At 48.9% G+C, this 16973-nt stretch overlaps 7 protein-coding genes across 7 annotated transcripts; 4 read left to right on the top strand and 3 right to left on the bottom strand.

Annotated features, from left to right (window-relative positions):
* The first annotated feature begins 68 nt into the window (after positions 1 to 68).
* On the top strand, positions 69 to 1953 carry F5B22DRAFT_53381 (uncharacterized protein). The gene is made up of 4 exons (XM_047972765.1): positions 69 to 535; positions 824 to 920; positions 1091 to 1126; positions 1189 to 1953. The coding sequence occupies exons 1-4, from the start codon at positions 228 to 230 to the stop codon at positions 1549 to 1551; spliced, it is 804 nt and encodes a 267-aa protein (XP_047832830.1). The 5' UTR covers positions 69 to 227; the 3' UTR covers positions 1552 to 1953.
* A 161-nt stretch (positions 1954 to 2114) lies between these two features.
* On the bottom strand, positions 2115 to 2694 carry F5B22DRAFT_635047 (transcription initiation factor iia small chain; the record flags this gene model as incomplete). Its single annotated transcript, XM_047977083.1, has 3 exons — positions 2115 to 2267; positions 2368 to 2515; positions 2648 to 2694. The coding sequence occupies 3 exons, from the start codon at positions 2692 to 2694 to the stop codon at positions 2115 to 2117; spliced, it is 348 nt and encodes a 115-aa protein (XP_047832829.1).
* A 910-nt stretch (positions 2695 to 3604) lies between these two features.
* On the top strand, positions 3605 to 6368 carry F5B22DRAFT_635046 (SNF2 family N-terminal domain-containing protein; the record flags this gene model as incomplete). Its single annotated transcript, XM_047977082.1, has 6 exons — positions 3605 to 4001; positions 4055 to 4371; positions 4422 to 5349; positions 5402 to 5828; positions 5883 to 6203; positions 6263 to 6368. 6 exons carry the CDS (start codon positions 3605 to 3607, stop codon positions 6366 to 6368), a joined length of 2496 nt encoding a protein of 831 aa, XP_047832828.1.
* A 576-nt stretch (positions 6369 to 6944) lies between these two features.
* Positions 6945 to 7924, top strand: F5B22DRAFT_644555 (uncharacterized protein; the record flags this gene model as incomplete). The annotated part of the gene is made up of 2 exons (XM_047978442.1): positions 6945 to 7530; positions 7641 to 7924. 2 exons carry the CDS (start codon positions 6945 to 6947, stop codon positions 7922 to 7924), a joined length of 870 nt encoding a protein of 289 aa, XP_047832827.1.
* A 231-nt stretch (positions 7925 to 8155) lies between these two features.
* F5B22DRAFT_598493 (GINS complex, PSF2 component) lies at positions 8156 to 9612 on the bottom strand. Its single transcript, XM_047974369.1, has 3 exons — positions 9495 to 9612; positions 9220 to 9353; positions 8156 to 9015 (listed from the first exon to the last, which is right to left on the bottom strand). Exons 2-3 carry the CDS (start codon positions 9331 to 9333, stop codon positions 8347 to 8349), a joined length of 783 nt encoding a protein of 260 aa, XP_047832826.1. The 5' UTR covers positions 9334 to 9353; positions 9495 to 9612; the 3' UTR covers positions 8156 to 8346.
* Positions 9586 to 11953, top strand: F5B22DRAFT_598479 (NAD(P)H-dependent D-xylose reductase). The gene is made up of 5 exons (XM_047974368.1): positions 9586 to 9968; positions 10069 to 10144; positions 10214 to 10274; positions 10375 to 11081; positions 11162 to 11953. The coding sequence occupies exons 2-5, from the start codon at positions 10103 to 10105 to the stop codon at positions 11336 to 11338; spliced, it is 987 nt and encodes a 328-aa protein (XP_047832825.1). The 5' UTR covers positions 9586 to 9968; positions 10069 to 10102; the 3' UTR covers positions 11339 to 11953.
* F5B22DRAFT_598476 (uncharacterized protein) lies at positions 11954 to 16645 on the bottom strand. The gene is made up of 5 exons (XM_047974367.1): positions 15447 to 16645; positions 14878 to 15384; positions 14247 to 14820; positions 12790 to 14191; positions 11954 to 12713 (listed from the first exon to the last, which is right to left on the bottom strand). The coding sequence occupies exons 1-5, from the start codon at positions 15927 to 15929 to the stop codon at positions 12467 to 12469; spliced, it is 3213 nt and encodes a 1070-aa protein (XP_047832824.1). The 5' UTR covers positions 15930 to 16645; the 3' UTR covers positions 11954 to 12466.
* Between the last annotated feature and the right edge of the window lie 328 nt (positions 16646 to 16973).

Raw genomic sequence — 16973 nt, 5'->3', positions numbered from 1 at the left:
CCTTAAGTAACTTACCCACACAGCCATTACGTATGCTCTCGCTGTACGCTTGCTTGCTTGCTTGGTCTGGTGTTGAGTGTTCTTGTTGTTGCTCGTATCCCTGAGTCGCCTAGCCCAGCCCACGCGGCACAACTGCCAGCTTTCCCGCTTCGCTCCCGCTTCCTTTAGCGCTGTGCCTATTATTATATACATACCTACCTGTCAATACATCCTTACCCGCTCCCACCATGGCCGGGAAAGGGTCTTCTTCTTCTTCGAATCCTGTCCCTGGTACCACTCCCTCTCCGCCCGCTGTACAAAACCCTGCTGCCGGCAGTCAAAGTATTTTGAAACAGCGGAGACCGGGCGGCTCCACAGCTGTGTTACCTGCTGGTGGGAAGAAACCGGCTGGTAGTGTCGTTGGGAAGAGGGCGAAGGGATCACCTTTGCATGCAAACAACGACGATATCATGCCTTGGACTAAGAGGAATGCGTGGGTTGTGTATGCGGTTGCGAGCGGTGCTTGTGCTGCTTTCAATGGCGTCTTTGCTAAGCTGTGAGTTTCGGCGATTCTTTTGATATCTATCTTGTTCTTTTCAACATTGGGATTCGCTCTGAGGCTTGAGTATTGGTGTAAGTCGCGATGCGAATCTCCTATGCATCGTGTTACACACACCACTCCTCTGTCTTGGTTGAGTAGTGGCTACGTGTATTTTCCGTATGCATTGTCTCATAGAAAAGAGAGCGAACAGCCAATACCTGCTCGACGTTCACTTTCTACTTGTCCTCTCCTCGTGAGTTGCGCTTATATAAAAGACTTAGAATAACTGATATTCTCTCACAGGACCACAGATAACCTGACGGCGCATATCGCGCGGGGCATATCTGGGGCTTTGGGCTTGGAAGGGATTGATGGATTCCTTGAAATCATTGTTAGGGGTGTAAGTGCTCATATTCTTGTGCTCTTCATCTAATATAAATTGGCTGCGAGAATATGCAATCTGTATTAGAGCAACTCTAAATGACAATTCCTTCACCAGCTCCTGTAGTCACCCTGCCAAACAAGAAACCACTGCTTTCGTACCTGAATATTGTTACTAATACCATGCAGGCATTCTTTGGTCTAAACATATTATTCAATATCATAGTAAGTGAACTTCACCCTTCCCCATCTCTCATCTCCGCACGAAACACTAATCCGGGATCTAGATGTGGACGCTCTTCACAAAAGCTCTAGCAAAGGGCAACTCAACAACTCAAGTATCAATCATGAATACGTCGACGAACTTTATGATATCGGCATTGCTGGGACTAGCTATCTTCGCCGAATCTTTGCCGCCGCTATGGTGGGCTGGCGCCACGTTACTCGTGGCCGGGAACGTGATCCTTGGGCGCAAAGAGGTCAGCCCCGAGGAAGACATGGCTGCCGATGCTGTAGTCAGTGTGGAACCGGGAGTGGAAGCAGCTGAACAAGGTCATGGGGAAATAGCGCTCCCCGACTTAAGAGAAGAGGAACTGGATGAGGATGTCCCGCTTTTAGGCGACCTAGATGATTCGTCACGCAATAGGTGATGATCTTGGTTTGTTCTGAGTAGCCGTACTACTTTAGTTCTGGTAGCATATATTAGATACTCTCGTCGCGAAGATGATAGACGAACTAGATACTCGTTCTATGCGCTCAGAATCCAAAATCCCTCGCATGGTATAAGGCAGACGAAGTCACCAATAGTTGAGAATAGGTAGCGAAGAGTCATAATCGCATTAGAATGCCTATCAGAAATATGTAACCATCTAGAGAAACCCAAACGCCAAACGCCTTGTGTGCATGATGCCAACGTATTCAACGTTTCCACTAGCGCCAGCTGTATCTCAATGTTTTCTCATCGTGAAATCTTTAATGCATGCAATTTCTAACGCCGCTATCAACCAACTTTAACAGCCTGGGAGAATGCGGCATCCCACGACAAGCGTAAGGATCCGAGATGTGAGAAAAGCTCAATAAATCACATTCTCGTCTCGAGGAATAACAATCTGCTCCCGGAGTTTTATCATAGGAATGTCGCAATGAGCGTAGTACGTATGTGAAATTCCGCGAAGTTTTCAATTTACTCCTAGCGGGACGAACTTGATGCAGTCTATGCGGTCGTATTCGTAGGCTTGGCGGTGCAGGATACGATCTTAACTCGATCGGCAGTCACGACCTGGCCGCCATTCTCCATCTTGAAGGTGACGTTCTTGAGTTGAAAGGTCCAGACTTCGTCGCAGAAACGGTAGGTGTCGAGACTACCCTACAAATAGTTAGATAGAGGCGCGTGTCAGTCTTCAGCCTCCTTCGATCTCCAACCAAGCGATAAACAACCTGACTACACCCTGACACAAGTCACTCACCTTGAAAGTTAACCGGGACCGAACTTTATCCTGCAAGACCTCTGTTATAGCGCGGTCAAAGTTGGCCAGAACCTTCATGGCGAGCTGCGGGTCGATGTTGTTCTGGGTGATGAGATCATCGAGGGTATCCGTGAGCGCACCGCCGATGCTGTGAACAAAGGAACCAAAAGGCTCTGGTTAGCAAAATATACGCAATCTAAGAACGGCGTCTCATCCGGCCTCCTCTGCCCAGTGACTGGGTGGATGGATGGATGGATATAGGTATGGTATGGCGATGTACCTGCTTCGGCGATACAGCTCATAGAAGTTCTGTGCCCCGGTCGCCATCTTGACCCAACTAAATGCTATAGTTCGAGGCTTCTGTCTTGTGTGGCTCTTCTCGGCATGTGCTTCCGACTGTTCGTGTCGTCGGTAGTGTTGCGCAATGATTGTTGAAAGGGAGAGAATGGTGGGTTGTCAATGACATTTGGTGGATGATGATAGACAGGTCGCATTGCCATGAGACGCTGTCTGACTAATAAAAGTGGCGCTCTGGTCAAAGTACCCAGGTACCTACCTGAGAAGGTGGGGCTGTGCATTCTCCAGGCAACCCCGCCTCCGCTGTGCTAAATGCAGCTACTTACAGTACCTAAAGTACCTAGGTACTTACAGTGATGGCCAACCTATTGGTATAATGTCCTTGAACAAGAACCTTGGTAATGCCAAATGGATGTAGACAGTTCTGAGTAGGTCTTCTGGAATGGTACATTAATGAATAATGCAGCCGTAATTGATTGCTATTCTCGGATTTGCAGCTGTATGAAGGGGAGCAGGAAAAGAAGTGTTTGGACAGAGCAATTACTAATTTACTGCAGATAGGTCCCTCCTGCCAAGACCACTTAACGCGTGACTTCGCAGGCACTTCGCGTCACTAGATCGAGCAAGGGTGACGCGCCAGGCGATTCACTTTGACAGTCACTAGTTGGTCTCGATTTCTACAGAACTTGCCCCAGCCCATCTAATCATCCAATCGTCCAATTGGCCTTTTCTTTTTGTCTTCCAATTTCTACCTAATTCCTAATTTTTACTATTGTTTCTGTGCTTCCGTGCTTCCTGATTGACTCCCGCCGGGAATCCCGCGATGGCCAACAGTCCATCTTCTGATATAGATTCACCCACATCACCCACTCACAGCTCTAGCCTAGCAACCAGCCCACCTTCTTCCCCTCCTCCAATTGGAGAGAAAGGCACCGCCAAGATGGGCACTTTCACGGAGCAGCAAATGCTCACCGAGGAAAAGAAAGCACAAGCAGAAAACACACGGGCCGAAGCGAAACGCTTGGCTGCGCGCAGGAAGCGAAAGAAGACAGAGTTGTCTCCCCAGGAAAGGGCTCGAAAAGCTAAGGAGCTTGACGAGCTCCTGCGCAAATCCAAGATCTTCAGTGACATCTTGACTCAAAAGACGAAAGCGCTTGGCCGAGTTGGCCGCGACTTTGATAACCAGGCTCTTGCAGATGCGGGATTGGCACTCAAGGACCAACCCAAAATAATGTCGGGGGGCACCATGCGAGATTACCAGCTGGAAGGCCTCACATGGATGTATGAGATATGTCTCCAAGGCATGAGCGGTATCCTAGCGGATGAGATGGGTTTAGGTTAGTCTCATCATCTCATTAACTAGTTTCACCTATGTGCTAAGAAGAGGCAGGTAAAACTATACAGGTTATCTCATTAGTTGCCCTCTTGCGAGAACAGGAGGAATATTTCGGCCCCCATCTTGTCATCGCCCCTCTGAGCACTCTATCAAATTGGCAGGATGAATTTCGAAAATGGACTCCAACTATTCCGTTTGTTTTGTACCATGGAACCATCGAGGAGCGCCAGCAGATATTTCGAGATAAGATCATGAAACACTATCAGAAAGGCAGTCCTACTCAGAGGTTCCCCGTTGTATGCACATCATATGAGATGGTTTTACGAGATCGCGCAGCCCTTTCTAAGATTGATTGGGCATTCATTGTTGTGGTATGTATGATTTCTAATAACATTGGTATTCAACACTAATGGATTATCAGGATGAGGGACACAGGATGAAGAATGCAGACGCCAAGCTTTTCAGAGAACTTCAACAATTCAAATCAGCTACTCGCCTACTCATCACGGGAACACCATTACAAAACAATTTGAAGGAATTGTGGTCGCTTCTACACTTTCTGATGCCTGAGACCTTCCTAGATTGGGAGGCGTTTGAGGTTTGGTTCGATTTCAGTGACCTGCAGGATGAAGAAGGGACGGCTCAATTCATAGAGGATAAGGAGAGCCAATCCCTTGTCTCTAAGATTCATAAAGTTCTTCAGCCATTGCTACTTCGGAGAATCAAGGCCGATGTCGCCGCCTATTTACCTAAGAAGCGTGAATATGTGCTCTACGCACCGATGACCAAAGAGCAGACCGATCTCTACAACGTTATCAATGACAAAAAGACCGACACAAGAACATATCTGGAGAATAAAGTTGTGGAAAGATTGACGGAGACCTCCAATACTCCGAATAGCTCCAAGAGATCTAGTCGGCAATCATCACGCGCAGCTAGCTCGCATAATGCTGAGACACCCCCTCCGCCTATGAATAATGTCTTTACCATGATGATGAGGCCAAAAAACAAAGCCTCGACCGAGTCTAGCCTGAAAACGAAGAATTCTTCAGTAATCTCGAAGACAGTTTCTAAAAGGAAAACGTCACCAACCAGTGAGGTGTCGGTATCGAAAAGCGCTAAATCCAGCCGACAGTCAACGCCGTCGATTTCATCAACGACTTCACGGCCTAGAGGACGCGCTCGAAAGAATGTTTCTTACAAGGTACCAGATGATGTAGATGATGACAAGCTTGACGATGAAGCTTTCGAAGACATGTTGGCCAAGGAATTGGAAGATCAAGAAGATGTTGACGAGGAACTCCAAGATGATGATGAGATGAAGCGAGCTGACACGCTCGAGCTGGCTAGTACGTACCTCAGTTGTGGGTGAGGTCCAGAATATTTACTAACATATTGCAGAGGCACAAATTGCCAGTAAGAAGCTAGGAAATCCGTTGATGCAGTTACGGCTAGTCTGTAACTCTCCTCATAATTTCTACAATCCCTGGGCTTACGACACCAGTGGGCCCGTCGACGAAAGCATTGTGACCGCTTCTGGAAAGATGCTTTTATTAGATCGACTATTGCCTACATTGTTCGAACGTGGTCACAAGGTGTTGATCTTCTCGCAGTTCAAGACTCAACTAGACATTTTGCATGATTACTGTTCCGAGCTTCGGAAATGGAATGTTTGTCGAATTGATGGAAGCGTAGCCCAAGACGATCGGAGACAACAAATCAAGGATTTCAATGAGGACCCTGATTACAAAGTCTTTCTACTGTCTACTCGGGCAGGTGGTCAAGGCATTAATCTTGCAACTGCAGATACCGTCATTCTGTTTGATTCGTGAGTTGAATGCAATTGCAGTCGAAGAAAAAGATGTGCTAACTGCAATTCAAGTGACTGGAACCCACAGCAAGACCTCCAGGCTCAGGACCGATGCCATCGTATCGGTCAAACACGCCCAGTCATCATCTACCGGTTTGCGACGAAAGGCACCGTAGAAGAAGAGCTCTTACTCAGTGCCGACGCAAAACGTCGATTAGAGAAGCTCGTAATCAAAAAGGGCGGGTTCAAGAACATGAGCCAGAAGCTTGATACAGCTGAAGATATCGATAAAGAAACATTGAAAGCCCTATTGCTCAAAGACGGCGAGGTCTACAAGCACAGTGGTGGAGATAAGATACTCAGCAAAGAGGATATAGAAACCTTGTTGGACAGGTATATACAATTCCTTTATCTCTCTTCATTGCGTCGAAAATATTAATAACTCTCGATAGGAGCGACGCCGCGTTTGACAGAGCTGCTGCAGGCGCTGGTAATACCGCCGGCTTTACGGTTGTTGAAACAGGCGCCGATGGTATAACGCAAGTCACCACTTCATGATCTGTCTAGGTTTAATGGAGAGGGCATTGGTTTGGCGTTCTTAAGGGTAGGAAGCTTGAAGCATTCCATACATAGACTACTAGTTGGAAATTTTCCATGTGAAGAGTTGCTTTTGGAAATGTGTATTAACAAAAGGGACGGTAGCATGAAGGAATCATAGACGGATGGTTTCATTGACATTCGATACAAGGACCTTGTAACATTTATTGAGGCGTTTCAACTAGCCTTTGTAGTCTACAATTGGTGTGTAATAAAGACATTATTGAGCTTAACTTGCTCAAAAAGATCTCTTCTAATTGATGCTGATAGAGATTGAACAATTATGTCATTAGATAAATAAAAGCATTGTTCGCGAAACACCCGTTTGTCTTGCCTGCACAAAGAAGATATACAGCATATAGCTCAAGCACACAGCCACCCAACCACCCACTCCCTCTTCATAATCTATATATCAGTCAAGATACTCACCCACAAACTCCCAGACATCGTATAGCAGGCCTATCTCATCAACCTCCTAAACACCACACCACTATCCATCCTAAACGAAACCCCCACCATCATCACCAATAAATACCAATGGAGTCCCCAATAGAGCTCCTGCTACACGTCTGGGACCGCGTCCTGCGCGCCCTCAAGTCATGCCTGAGTTACGCGTTCTACTGGCTTTTCACGGTCAAAATCCCCGTGCCGGGCGTCATCGGCGTGCCGGCGCTCCTGTGGGCTCTCGCGAAACAAGAGTATCTCCGGTACGAGTTCCTCGAGCTCCTCGACGGGTTCGTCAACGGGGCGCAGGTTTTCGCGAGTCGCGACCGCCTCCTGTGCGAGTTCATCGGCGGGGTGCAGGTCCTCGGGGACTGGATGGGGGGACTGGTGGCGCTGATGCGGGTCTTGCATCTTGTGCTGCGAGATGTCTGGCTTACGGAGGAGCTTGTCGATTCGCCTTTTCTGCTCTGGGCTGTGCGTTTCTGGAGGGGGTTTTTCAGGGGGTTGGGGGCTTTTGGGGCGAGGTATATTCGGGAATACATGTCGCGGGTTGGTTTGGATGATGATGAGGAGGAGGATTGTTCTGGGTCTGGGTCTGAGTCTGATACTAATACTGATACTGACACTGATACTGATACTGGTACTGGTACTAAGCTAGGCTCGGATGATGGTTATCAAGGTTAGTACACTCAAAGTTCTTTTACCCCCCCTTCCCCCTTTACCCCCTTTTCTCCTAACCATGGCCATTTATACCCAACTGCAACACACGATAACTAACACAACACAAAGGCGAAACTCCTCGACCAATCGGTCACGAACTCAGCTTCTGGCCCGTGTACACCCTCCGTACGATCCTCGTACTCTTCCTCAGCGCCGCGGCACTAGTCTCCGCGTATGTGTTGTGCAAATATCTGGTGACAGCGTTGTTCATTGGCGGCGGCGGGTGTCGACGACGAGGCATTTGTCTTCAGTTCTATGACATAGCTATCCTCGAGGCGAGTCGCGTGGGGAAGAAACCGATAGATTATAGATTCTTCGACGACGGGACGCGTATGCAGTTTCCTAAGAGGTGAGTTTGTTGAGTACCTATGTGTTAGGAGGTAGGTATGCATGCTTGGTGAGCTCTTTGTTTTTTTTTAAATCTTGCATAGCCGGTTGATGCTGCATATTCGGTATTGGTATAGGTTTCGGTACATCATGGGTACAGGCATAAGGGATGGCGTTTCGAATCATTGTGCTAGCGAGAATTGGTTTCGTCAATAAAAGTTGCGTTTTGAAGTGTTTACGAAAACCCCTGAGCGATCTTTGTAGACTTGTTGTATATTTGTAATTTTAGCATGGGTGTAAGTCCAGTTCTTTTATTTATCCAGCAACATAAATGCTTTAGGAGAGAATATATAGATGCGCCGACCCCTATAGCCGAAAAGTGGTATCAAAACGCCGTGTTCATATCCATTCATGCAACCGGTACATCCGTGCCTCCCCAATTTTCTTATTATAACTCCATATCATCATCGCTCTCATCACCACCTCCACCCTCACGGCGCTCCAATTCTTCCTCGCGCCGTCCAGCCTCAATACTCGCACCGAGCTTCCGCACCCCATCCACAACGCTCAAGACAAATCCCCTGCTCTCAGCAAGCTCCATAGCGCCCACACCCCTCAACTTCAGAACTCCACCTCCGCCCTCGAGATGCCGCGTGCTCGCCCGTAGCTTCGCGGCTCTTACCTCCTGCAGATCTCGCAGCAGGGCCCTGACGTCGGGCGCATTCGGGATATCGTCGGCGGCATGCGCGAGCAGGGTCTCGGCGATCTCGAGCCAGTGGAACGGTAGATAGCCCGAGGGCGCGTCCTGGGTGCAGCTGGGGAGGAACGGCGAGGATAATACTAGCTCTTTCGTGTCTCCGTCTTCGTCCCCCGTCCTGCTCGTCATGGTAGCGTACGGTCTGGCGACGCCCCTCCCGTCGGACCGCATCGGCGGCGGCGGTGGCTCGCTGAATCCCTCCGGGTTCACGTTCGTTTCCAAGTTGACGAGTTCTTGGAGCGAGGCGCTGAGGAGCCAGGGGGGTGGCACGATGTTGGCGCGGCGCTGTTTCTTGAGGAGCAGGGCGAGCCAGAGGGGTAGGTCGGCGCGCCGGGGGGGTCGGAGGGCTGGGGTTTTACCCTGTTTTTTATGAAATGGTTAGATTCGTTGGTCATTCAATTGACTCGGTCCTTTGTTACGTGAGATGTGAGGACAGTGTAGATTACGAATTGGAGCAATTCAACCGAGTGGCATTTAATCGCATCGCATTTGATCGCATCGCATCGTACTACAAAGTATGGCGGGCGGGGTGGTGGGGTTGGAAGAGAGAGGCATGTATCGTACGCTGAGCATGGGTATGGATTCGAGTCTCTGGCGCGGCACTATGGTGATCATTTCCATTTCGCAGAGGAAGGCGACCTCGGTCGGCACGAGGCCCGACGAGAGTGGGAGGGCCATGGCTCTTCCCGTGACTTATTCTATGCCAAGTGAGTGTGAAGAATATATATCTAGGTATTCCATCGATTCGAGACGCGGTTGCGATAGAGGTACTTATGACGTGACGCGCCGTGGGGTACTTGAAATAAAAGATCCCGTTGACTGACTCGGCAGGTACTTACAGGAGATTGAGGGGCCCCGGGCTTGGGTCAATGCTCGCCGAGGTGGGACGGACTATCACAGGGCAGATAGGGCTTGAGGATACTGGCGTCCTTTTTTTTTTTTTTTTTTTTTTTTTTTTAAAATGATTTCCTTTCTATTTGATTCTTTTTAGTACTCCTCTAGGTATCCTTCATTTTATCTACTACTGTAATTGATTCCCCAAGTGTCTAACCTCGGTAAGTAGTTGGTTGGTACAGCATGCGGGCTTTGATCTGTGGTGCTACCTCATGGAAGCACCCAAGCGCCAAAACCCACCCCGCCTCTCGAGTACGGGTGTAGCAGGTAGTCGAATAAAACCGTGACACTCTCGTTACGCTTAAACCAAGTTTGGAAGCTTGAAGACAGCTGTGGCTGTTTGAACGTCATCGGATCTAGTGTGATGTAGGCAGTATAGTGTAGTGTGTATACCCACACAGCTCGACCCCTCCTCCTAGGTACCTGCTTTTGCTTTTCTACTAATATATATATGAGGGGTTCATCAATGTTCCCTGCTTGACACGCTCCTATTTCTCATACCATCACTGACTGCAGAAGGATACCTGAGAATTACATTTGCTCGAATAACATAATGGCGGACCAGGTTCCTACTTATAAGCTTGCCTCTGGCTATGTGGGTTATCACCGCTCATCGTAGTGACTGTCACAGTGCCTAGACTAACACACATATGTTGCGCTGTAGTCCATGCCGCTCGTCGGCTTCGGTATCTGGAAGGTTCCTCGCGAGACATGTGCCAACCAAGGTGTGTACATCCATCTATCTATCCAAAATCCCCATGACACATGAGATAGCGGTATCCAGAACTACGACAGAGCTATATTGACATGACGCCAAAAACCCAGTGTACAACGCCATCAAGCTTGGATACCGCCACATCGACGGCGCATGGGACTACACAAACAGCAAGGAGGCCGGCGAGGGTGTTCGCCGCGCCATCGACGAGGGCCTCGTGAAGCGCGAAGATCTCTTCATCACCACAAAGCTATGGAACAACTACCACAAGCGCGAGCACGCCTTGGAGATGGCGAAGCTCGAGCTGGAGGCGTGGGGCATCGGCTACTTCGACCTGTTCCTGATCCACTTCCCCATCTCTCTCGAGTTCATCCCCTTTGACAAGCTCCGCTACCCTTGCTTCTGGACCGACGCCGAGCAAACCAAGGTCACGCCTCTCGCCAAGGTGCCCATTGCCGAGACGTGGAAGGCCCTAGAGGACATGGTGCAGACCCCTGAAAACCCCAACGGTTTCGTCCGGAGCATTGGCGTCTCCAACTTCTCTGCCCAATTGCTCTACGACCTCCTATCATACGCCAAGGTTCCCGTGTCGGCTCTGCAGATCGAGCATCACCCGTACCTGACGCAGCCGCAGCTCGTCCAGCTCGCGCAGAAGAACAACATCCTAGTCACCGGCTACTCGTCCTTCGGACCCCAGAGCTTCATCGAGCTGAACAACGTAGACGCCGTCAACGCCCAGCCCCTATTCGAGGTAGACGTTGTCAAGAGCATCGCGGAGAAGCACGGCAAGACGCCTAGCCAAGTATTGCTACGCTGGGTAAGTAATCCCTCCCTTATCCCCGCTATATTGTCCATGAAGAAACAACAATCTTGCTAATAATCGAGTTTTTCTTACAGAGCACACAGCGAAACATCGCAGTGATCCCCAAGTCCAACAACGTCGATAGGCTGAAGCAGAACCTCGAGTCCGCCACGTTCAGCCTCACCGACGACGAGATCAAGCAGATTTCAAGTCTGAACCAGAACCTGCGTTTCAACGAGCCCAACTCGTTCGGCTTCCCGATATTCGCGTAGCGTAGGGCATTCTACCTACGAGTGCTAGGCATATCGAATTGGCCGCAATTGATATCTCTAATTTCCCTAGATGATGTATAGAAAAACGTACTTGGTAGGAAGCGAGAGCAGAGCAGGAAGGATCCGCACAACAAGCTGTCACCGTTAAATAATTCGTTACCTCGGGTATATAATCTACCTATCCAAAGTGGCGTAACCACGCCGCCCACTTTCTTTCTATGTTCATTCACATCTTACCAGATATAGGTAGACATAAGTGTAACCGTGCATATTATTTATTTCTGTACTCCAGGATAATACCAGATCAACTAAGTTAACCAGTCATGCTGACTCACATACTCTGTTAATCCCTCCATAGCGGCGAGGAATTGAAAAACTAAAGATTGAAAGGGGGCCGCGTGTATGTTATGTCCATTTATTTGTACGTATGTATGTATGCATGTATGTATGGCTATGAAGACTTTTTGCTCGATGCGCAGATTCTTAACTTCAAGCACTAATAAACACACACACACGCATGGGATCCTAATCAGCCCGAACAAGACTGTTCATCTACCTATCCATAGCTTATATATATACAAATAATACGACGAGTTACAAAACAGGCTTAATCTCACCTCATTAACATAAGCCGTCTTCAAGGCACATAAATATATAATACGGAGTATATAGGAACAGTAAATAGAATCAATCAGATAAAAAGGACCACCCCTTTAAAACAACGCATATTCCCCTCTGATCAAATTGAAAAACTAAAAACGGGAATAAATAAAGATAGGAAACGACAGAGAAATGGAGTAGTTAGTTAGTTATATGCATGCAATAGAATTCAATTAAAAAATGACTATCCGTAACAAACCCACACCCCCCGAATCTCACTTTTGTCCGTGTCTGTCATCCACTCATAAATACATGTGATTGATGTCATATGCCTGGTTACCTGAGTAGGTAGCCGAGCGCATGCTAGCCGTAGCCGTCCGGAATCAAAGCCATAGCAATACAGCGCTGAAGTTGTACAACCCATTATCGCTGTGGTGAAATGCCATCAAAAGATACTAAGTAGGAGCTATGTGTATCTGTTCCATCTATTTTGGTTAAAACTTAGGTAGGTTAGGTACGCACGGACCCTTAGTTGATATCGAACAGGGGCTTAAGTTTGATGATAAGCTGCCACTCGTCGTTCGTGACCTCTTTTCTATAGAATTCCTTCAGACAATCGATGCTCGCGCGCGAAATCAAACTGTATAGTGTATCAGACTCCTCGAGCTGTCGGCCGTACGTTGGCTGGTGGCCGCCCATCTCAATCTTGACGGCTACTGAGGGCTGGCCCTTCTTGCAGACTGGGATCTGCTTGTGATCTCTTTCAATTGACGATCTGCACATGTATTGTCAGTTCTTGACCTTCAAGTGACGGGTGTCACAGTTTCTGCTACAATTTAGAAAAAACTTACACTCGGCCCATACTAACGATCTCCTTGCCACCTGTGGCACTCTGCCTCACAGCAGCTATGGGCGTGCCAACACGGAGACTACCGTCGACTACATCGACACCCACAACAATCGGGTTGGTCTTGTTGAAGACTGCTACGGTGTTGAGGACACAGGGAAAGACGGCGAGAAGCTTAGACTCTTCCTTCTTCTTCTCGAGTTGCTCCGCCATGTGTTTCGTGAAGGCGTCAAACAGGTGGTAAATGATGTCGGCAGTGAAAATCTTGATTCCGTTCTCCTCGGCATAAGCCTGCGCCTCCTTATCGACCTTGACATCGAAACAGAGCATGACAGCGTAATCCGGATTCTTTTCCAACATCGTACCACACTGCATTACATCACGCTTAAACACAGGGCCGATACCCACATTAGCCACGGGAATCTTGCAATCCTTCAAGAAATCGAGAAGGGCTTCGAGTGAACCAAGGGTTGATGCTTGCACGCTGACACCACGTCCTGAAGTCGAAACACGGCTGAACAGCTTGTTCAGATCTGCTTCAACTTCTTCCTCTAATTCTTCTTCATCGTCATCAGGTCCGACCACGAGCAGTCGAGAGCCGGCAATGGCGCCTTCGAGGCCAGGTGCACTGATCTTGACACCCATAGCTGCCTTCACTTCCTTGTTGTGTACATATTGTGACTTGACACGCAGCTCTTTCATGACTGCCGGAGTAAGTAAAGCTCGGATGTTTGTAGTGATAGCTCCTTCGACACCGCACACGACTATTCGATCGCCTTCTCGAAGAATGCCGTTAGATAAGATAACATCGATAGTCATACCAAAACCCTCAATAGCTTTGACTTCAAGAACGGTGGCTTGTACTTCTGAGAGGTACATGAGCGAACCGACCATGCGTTCTTGTGTTAACTGTAGAATGAGCTTCAACATATCCGGGATACCCTCTCCAGTGTGAGCGGAGGTGGGCACCAATGAGACGTATCGAGCCATGGACTTGTTCTCGTAGAAAACCTCGGCATTGAATCCTTGCTCGGAAAAGGCGAGCTTGGTCTGCTCCAACCGATTCTTGAATTCGTTCTGTACACCACGGCTTTGAAGAGCCAGACTCTCTTGGAATCCGTTGTTGTCGACCTTCTTCCAACCGTATAAACGATCAATTTTATTCAGTGCCACAATAAACGGTGTCTTCCGGTCACGGAGTAACTTCATCGATTCAAGTGTCTGGGGCTCGAGACCGTGCATGATATCGACAACTAGAATAGCAATATTGCAAAGCGAGGAACCTCTGGAGCGCAAATTGGAGAAAGACTCGTGACCAGGTGTGTCAATAATCAAAAGACCGGGTACCTTCAACTCAAACTTTCCATCTGTGTTGACAACAGCGACCTTTTGCTTGATAGCCTCACCTAGTGGGGAAAAATTAGTCGATAGCCGTTATCGAGGGAACTTATTGCGACAAACCTGGGAAATATGTAGCACCAATCTGCTGTGTAATACCACCTGCTTCGCCTTCTTGGACGTTGGTTTGCCGGATTTTATCTAGCAGCTTTGTCTTGCCAGTATCGACGTGACCCAAGATACAGCAGATGGGGCTACGAAGGTTCTCCTTGGATCTAGCAGCCAAAGCAGCCTGGTGGGCTTTCTCCCTCCGCTCGGCTGCCTCCTTCTTGCGCTGAGCCACAGCGGCACGAGCTGCTGATTGTTCCTCGTCCTCAGAAGACTCCTCTTCTGACTCGGAATTAGACTCGGCTGCTGCCTTGGCCTTGGGCCGTGAGGGTAATTCTTTGGCGGGTTCCTTTGCAGCCTCTTCATCTGAATCGGCGTCCCAGCTGTCTTTGACATCGTCACCCGAAGCTGCGGCTGCTTCCCAATCATCCTCGATCTCGTCCTCTGCAGCAGCTTTCTTAGCAGCTTCGTCAGCAGCAGCTTGCGCGGCGGCTTCTGCAGCGGCCTTAGCTTCAGCCTCTTTAGCTGCAGCTTCAGCTTGTAATCTGGCCCTCTCGGCAGCTTCGGCTAGAAGTTTCTCTTCATCAACCTGCAAACCATTAGTGAAAGCAGCTCTCAAGGAAAAGTTACAGGGGTGGATGACAACCTTCTGCTCATTCTTTTTGCCACGCTTCTTGCTGTCGTAGGTAACCTTTTTCTTCTTCTCCTCGCCATCATCTGAGGGTCCAACCTGGAGGCCAGCCTGGATCATCTGCTGTAGCTTTCTCTCATTGCGAGCTTTCTCTTCCTTCTGGGCCTTGGTGAGATATTTTCCTTCTTTCTTGAGTTGCTCAATTTTCTCCTTTTCTTTCTGCTTCTTGCGAGCCCTTTCTTCCTCCTTTCGCTTGACCTCTTCGGCTTCTTGTTTCTCTAATTCCGCGAGGCGGGTTTTCTCGTGCTCGGCAGCTTTCTCAGCTTCTTCACGTTGTCGCCGTAATTCCTCCTGTTGTTTTTGGATGGCAGCCAAGTGAGCCGGCAGCTTCTTACCCTTCTTTCCCGGGGCCTCTGCAGCGGGTGCTGACGCTGGATCCTCTTTCTTTTCCTCGGCAGCAGGTTTGGCGGGTTCCGCGGCTTTCGCGGCAGGCGCAGGTGCGGCTGTTTTCTTTTTCGCGGCCTGGGCAAGAGAACAAATGTCAGTGCTTGAAGTCAATCTGGGGGTATAGTGATAGTGCTGACCTGTTCCTTTTTCCTTTGCTTCTCCCTTTCCTTCTTCAGCTTCTCTTTCTCAGCCTTCGTGAGTATTCTACCCCCGTCGGCATCATCATCATCGGCTGCAGCGGGGGTGGCTTTGGCAGCAGGCTGGTTCTTATTCTGCTTCCCTCCTTTGCCCTTCTTCTCTGGCAGAGCAAATTCGTCCTCGGCGGTCGCCTCTTGGGGGGGTTGGAAGGAGGTGATGTCAGTGGGTTCCGGGGTAGCTGGTTGTGCCGAGTCGCCGTCCACGAAGTTCTCAGACAAGCCCTTCTTCTTACGTCTCTCCATGGCCTTCTTGCGGAAAGCCATGAGGCCACCAACGGGGGCATCATCTTCCTCGGGCTGTTCACCGGCAGTGTCGGCAGCGGCGGCGGGTGCGGCATCACCATTAGTGGGTGCAATGCTCTCACCAAGGTCAGCCTCCCAGTCGTCGGCAGCCTTCTTTCCTCCCTTCTTTTTCGGCGGCATCTTGATGGCTTTTGCTTTCTGGACTCGTGGCTAGACAGGGTTTGAGGAGATTGCGGCGTCTTACTAGTCGCACTACGCAGCGAAGCGGAGTAGATAGATTCTAGTAGAGGTGTTCGAACGTGATATATATTCTCGGCCGTGTCGTGTTTAAAAAATATCGACAAGTCGCCTACCTGGTAGAGGAGGCAAGACAAGGAGGGGTGACAAAGGTGCGGCGTTTGGACAACCGTAGAGGAGGCGGAGAGATGATCAAGGATGGGTAAGAGGTAGGAATGTGGTAGGTCTATTCTATCATATCCCAGAAGAATCCCTAGACATTGCCTGACCTAGTTGTCTTCCAACAAGTAGGGTTTCTTATCTCCGAACCTTAGGCCAACAAGACAGGCACAAGAAGAGGCAAGAGAAAAAGTTGGTAGCGCTTGCTCTCACTAGATGCAGTGAGGCGAGAGAGGGCCTGGGATACCTAAGTAACCTAGCCTAGGCGGGGCTGTCCACACTATGGGTATGTACAGGTAAGTATAGGTACCTAGGGGACTAGGTAGATACTTGGTGGTAGGTAGTCTTGGTGGGCGGGAAGGTAAGGCAGGTAGCTAGCAGATTGATGATGACGCTGCGGGGAGTTGCCGGTGGGTTGCCCACGTTTATGCAGACATTTCAGTGGATAAGACAATTTTATTTATTTTTGTGAAGCACATGGCGGGGGGAGTCGTGGTACCTACACTAACTTAACTTTTGCCGGAACCTTGACGCCTTGAATTCTCAAAAGTCCGAGGCAGCGGGTATCGATAGAAACTTAAGCGAGTAATGATAGCGGGGTGACCCTCTTATCGCACTTGTCGATAAGCACATTCTTGGGTATATACTTTCATGTTCCAAGCCTCAGAGCAGTAGCAACCTTATGTTAGGGTTTTCATTGGATAAACTGAATTGAATTAACTGGCTACTTAGGTAGGTAGATAAATAGTAGAATTCCTAATAGAAGGTATAATCTGTAGCAGATAGATAGGTAAATATAGTAGTTGAATTGCGATAGGTATTGCCTTA

This window comes from Xylaria bambusicola (genome assembly GCF_022495145.1).
Source record: "Xylaria bambusicola strain CBS 139988 unplaced genomic scaffold F5B22scaffold_11, whole genome shotgun sequence".
NCBI classification, from domain to species: domain Eukaryota; kingdom Fungi; phylum Ascomycota; class Sordariomycetes; order Xylariales; family Xylariaceae; genus Xylaria; species Xylaria bambusicola.
This window is presented reverse-complemented; position numbering and strand designations above follow the sequence as displayed.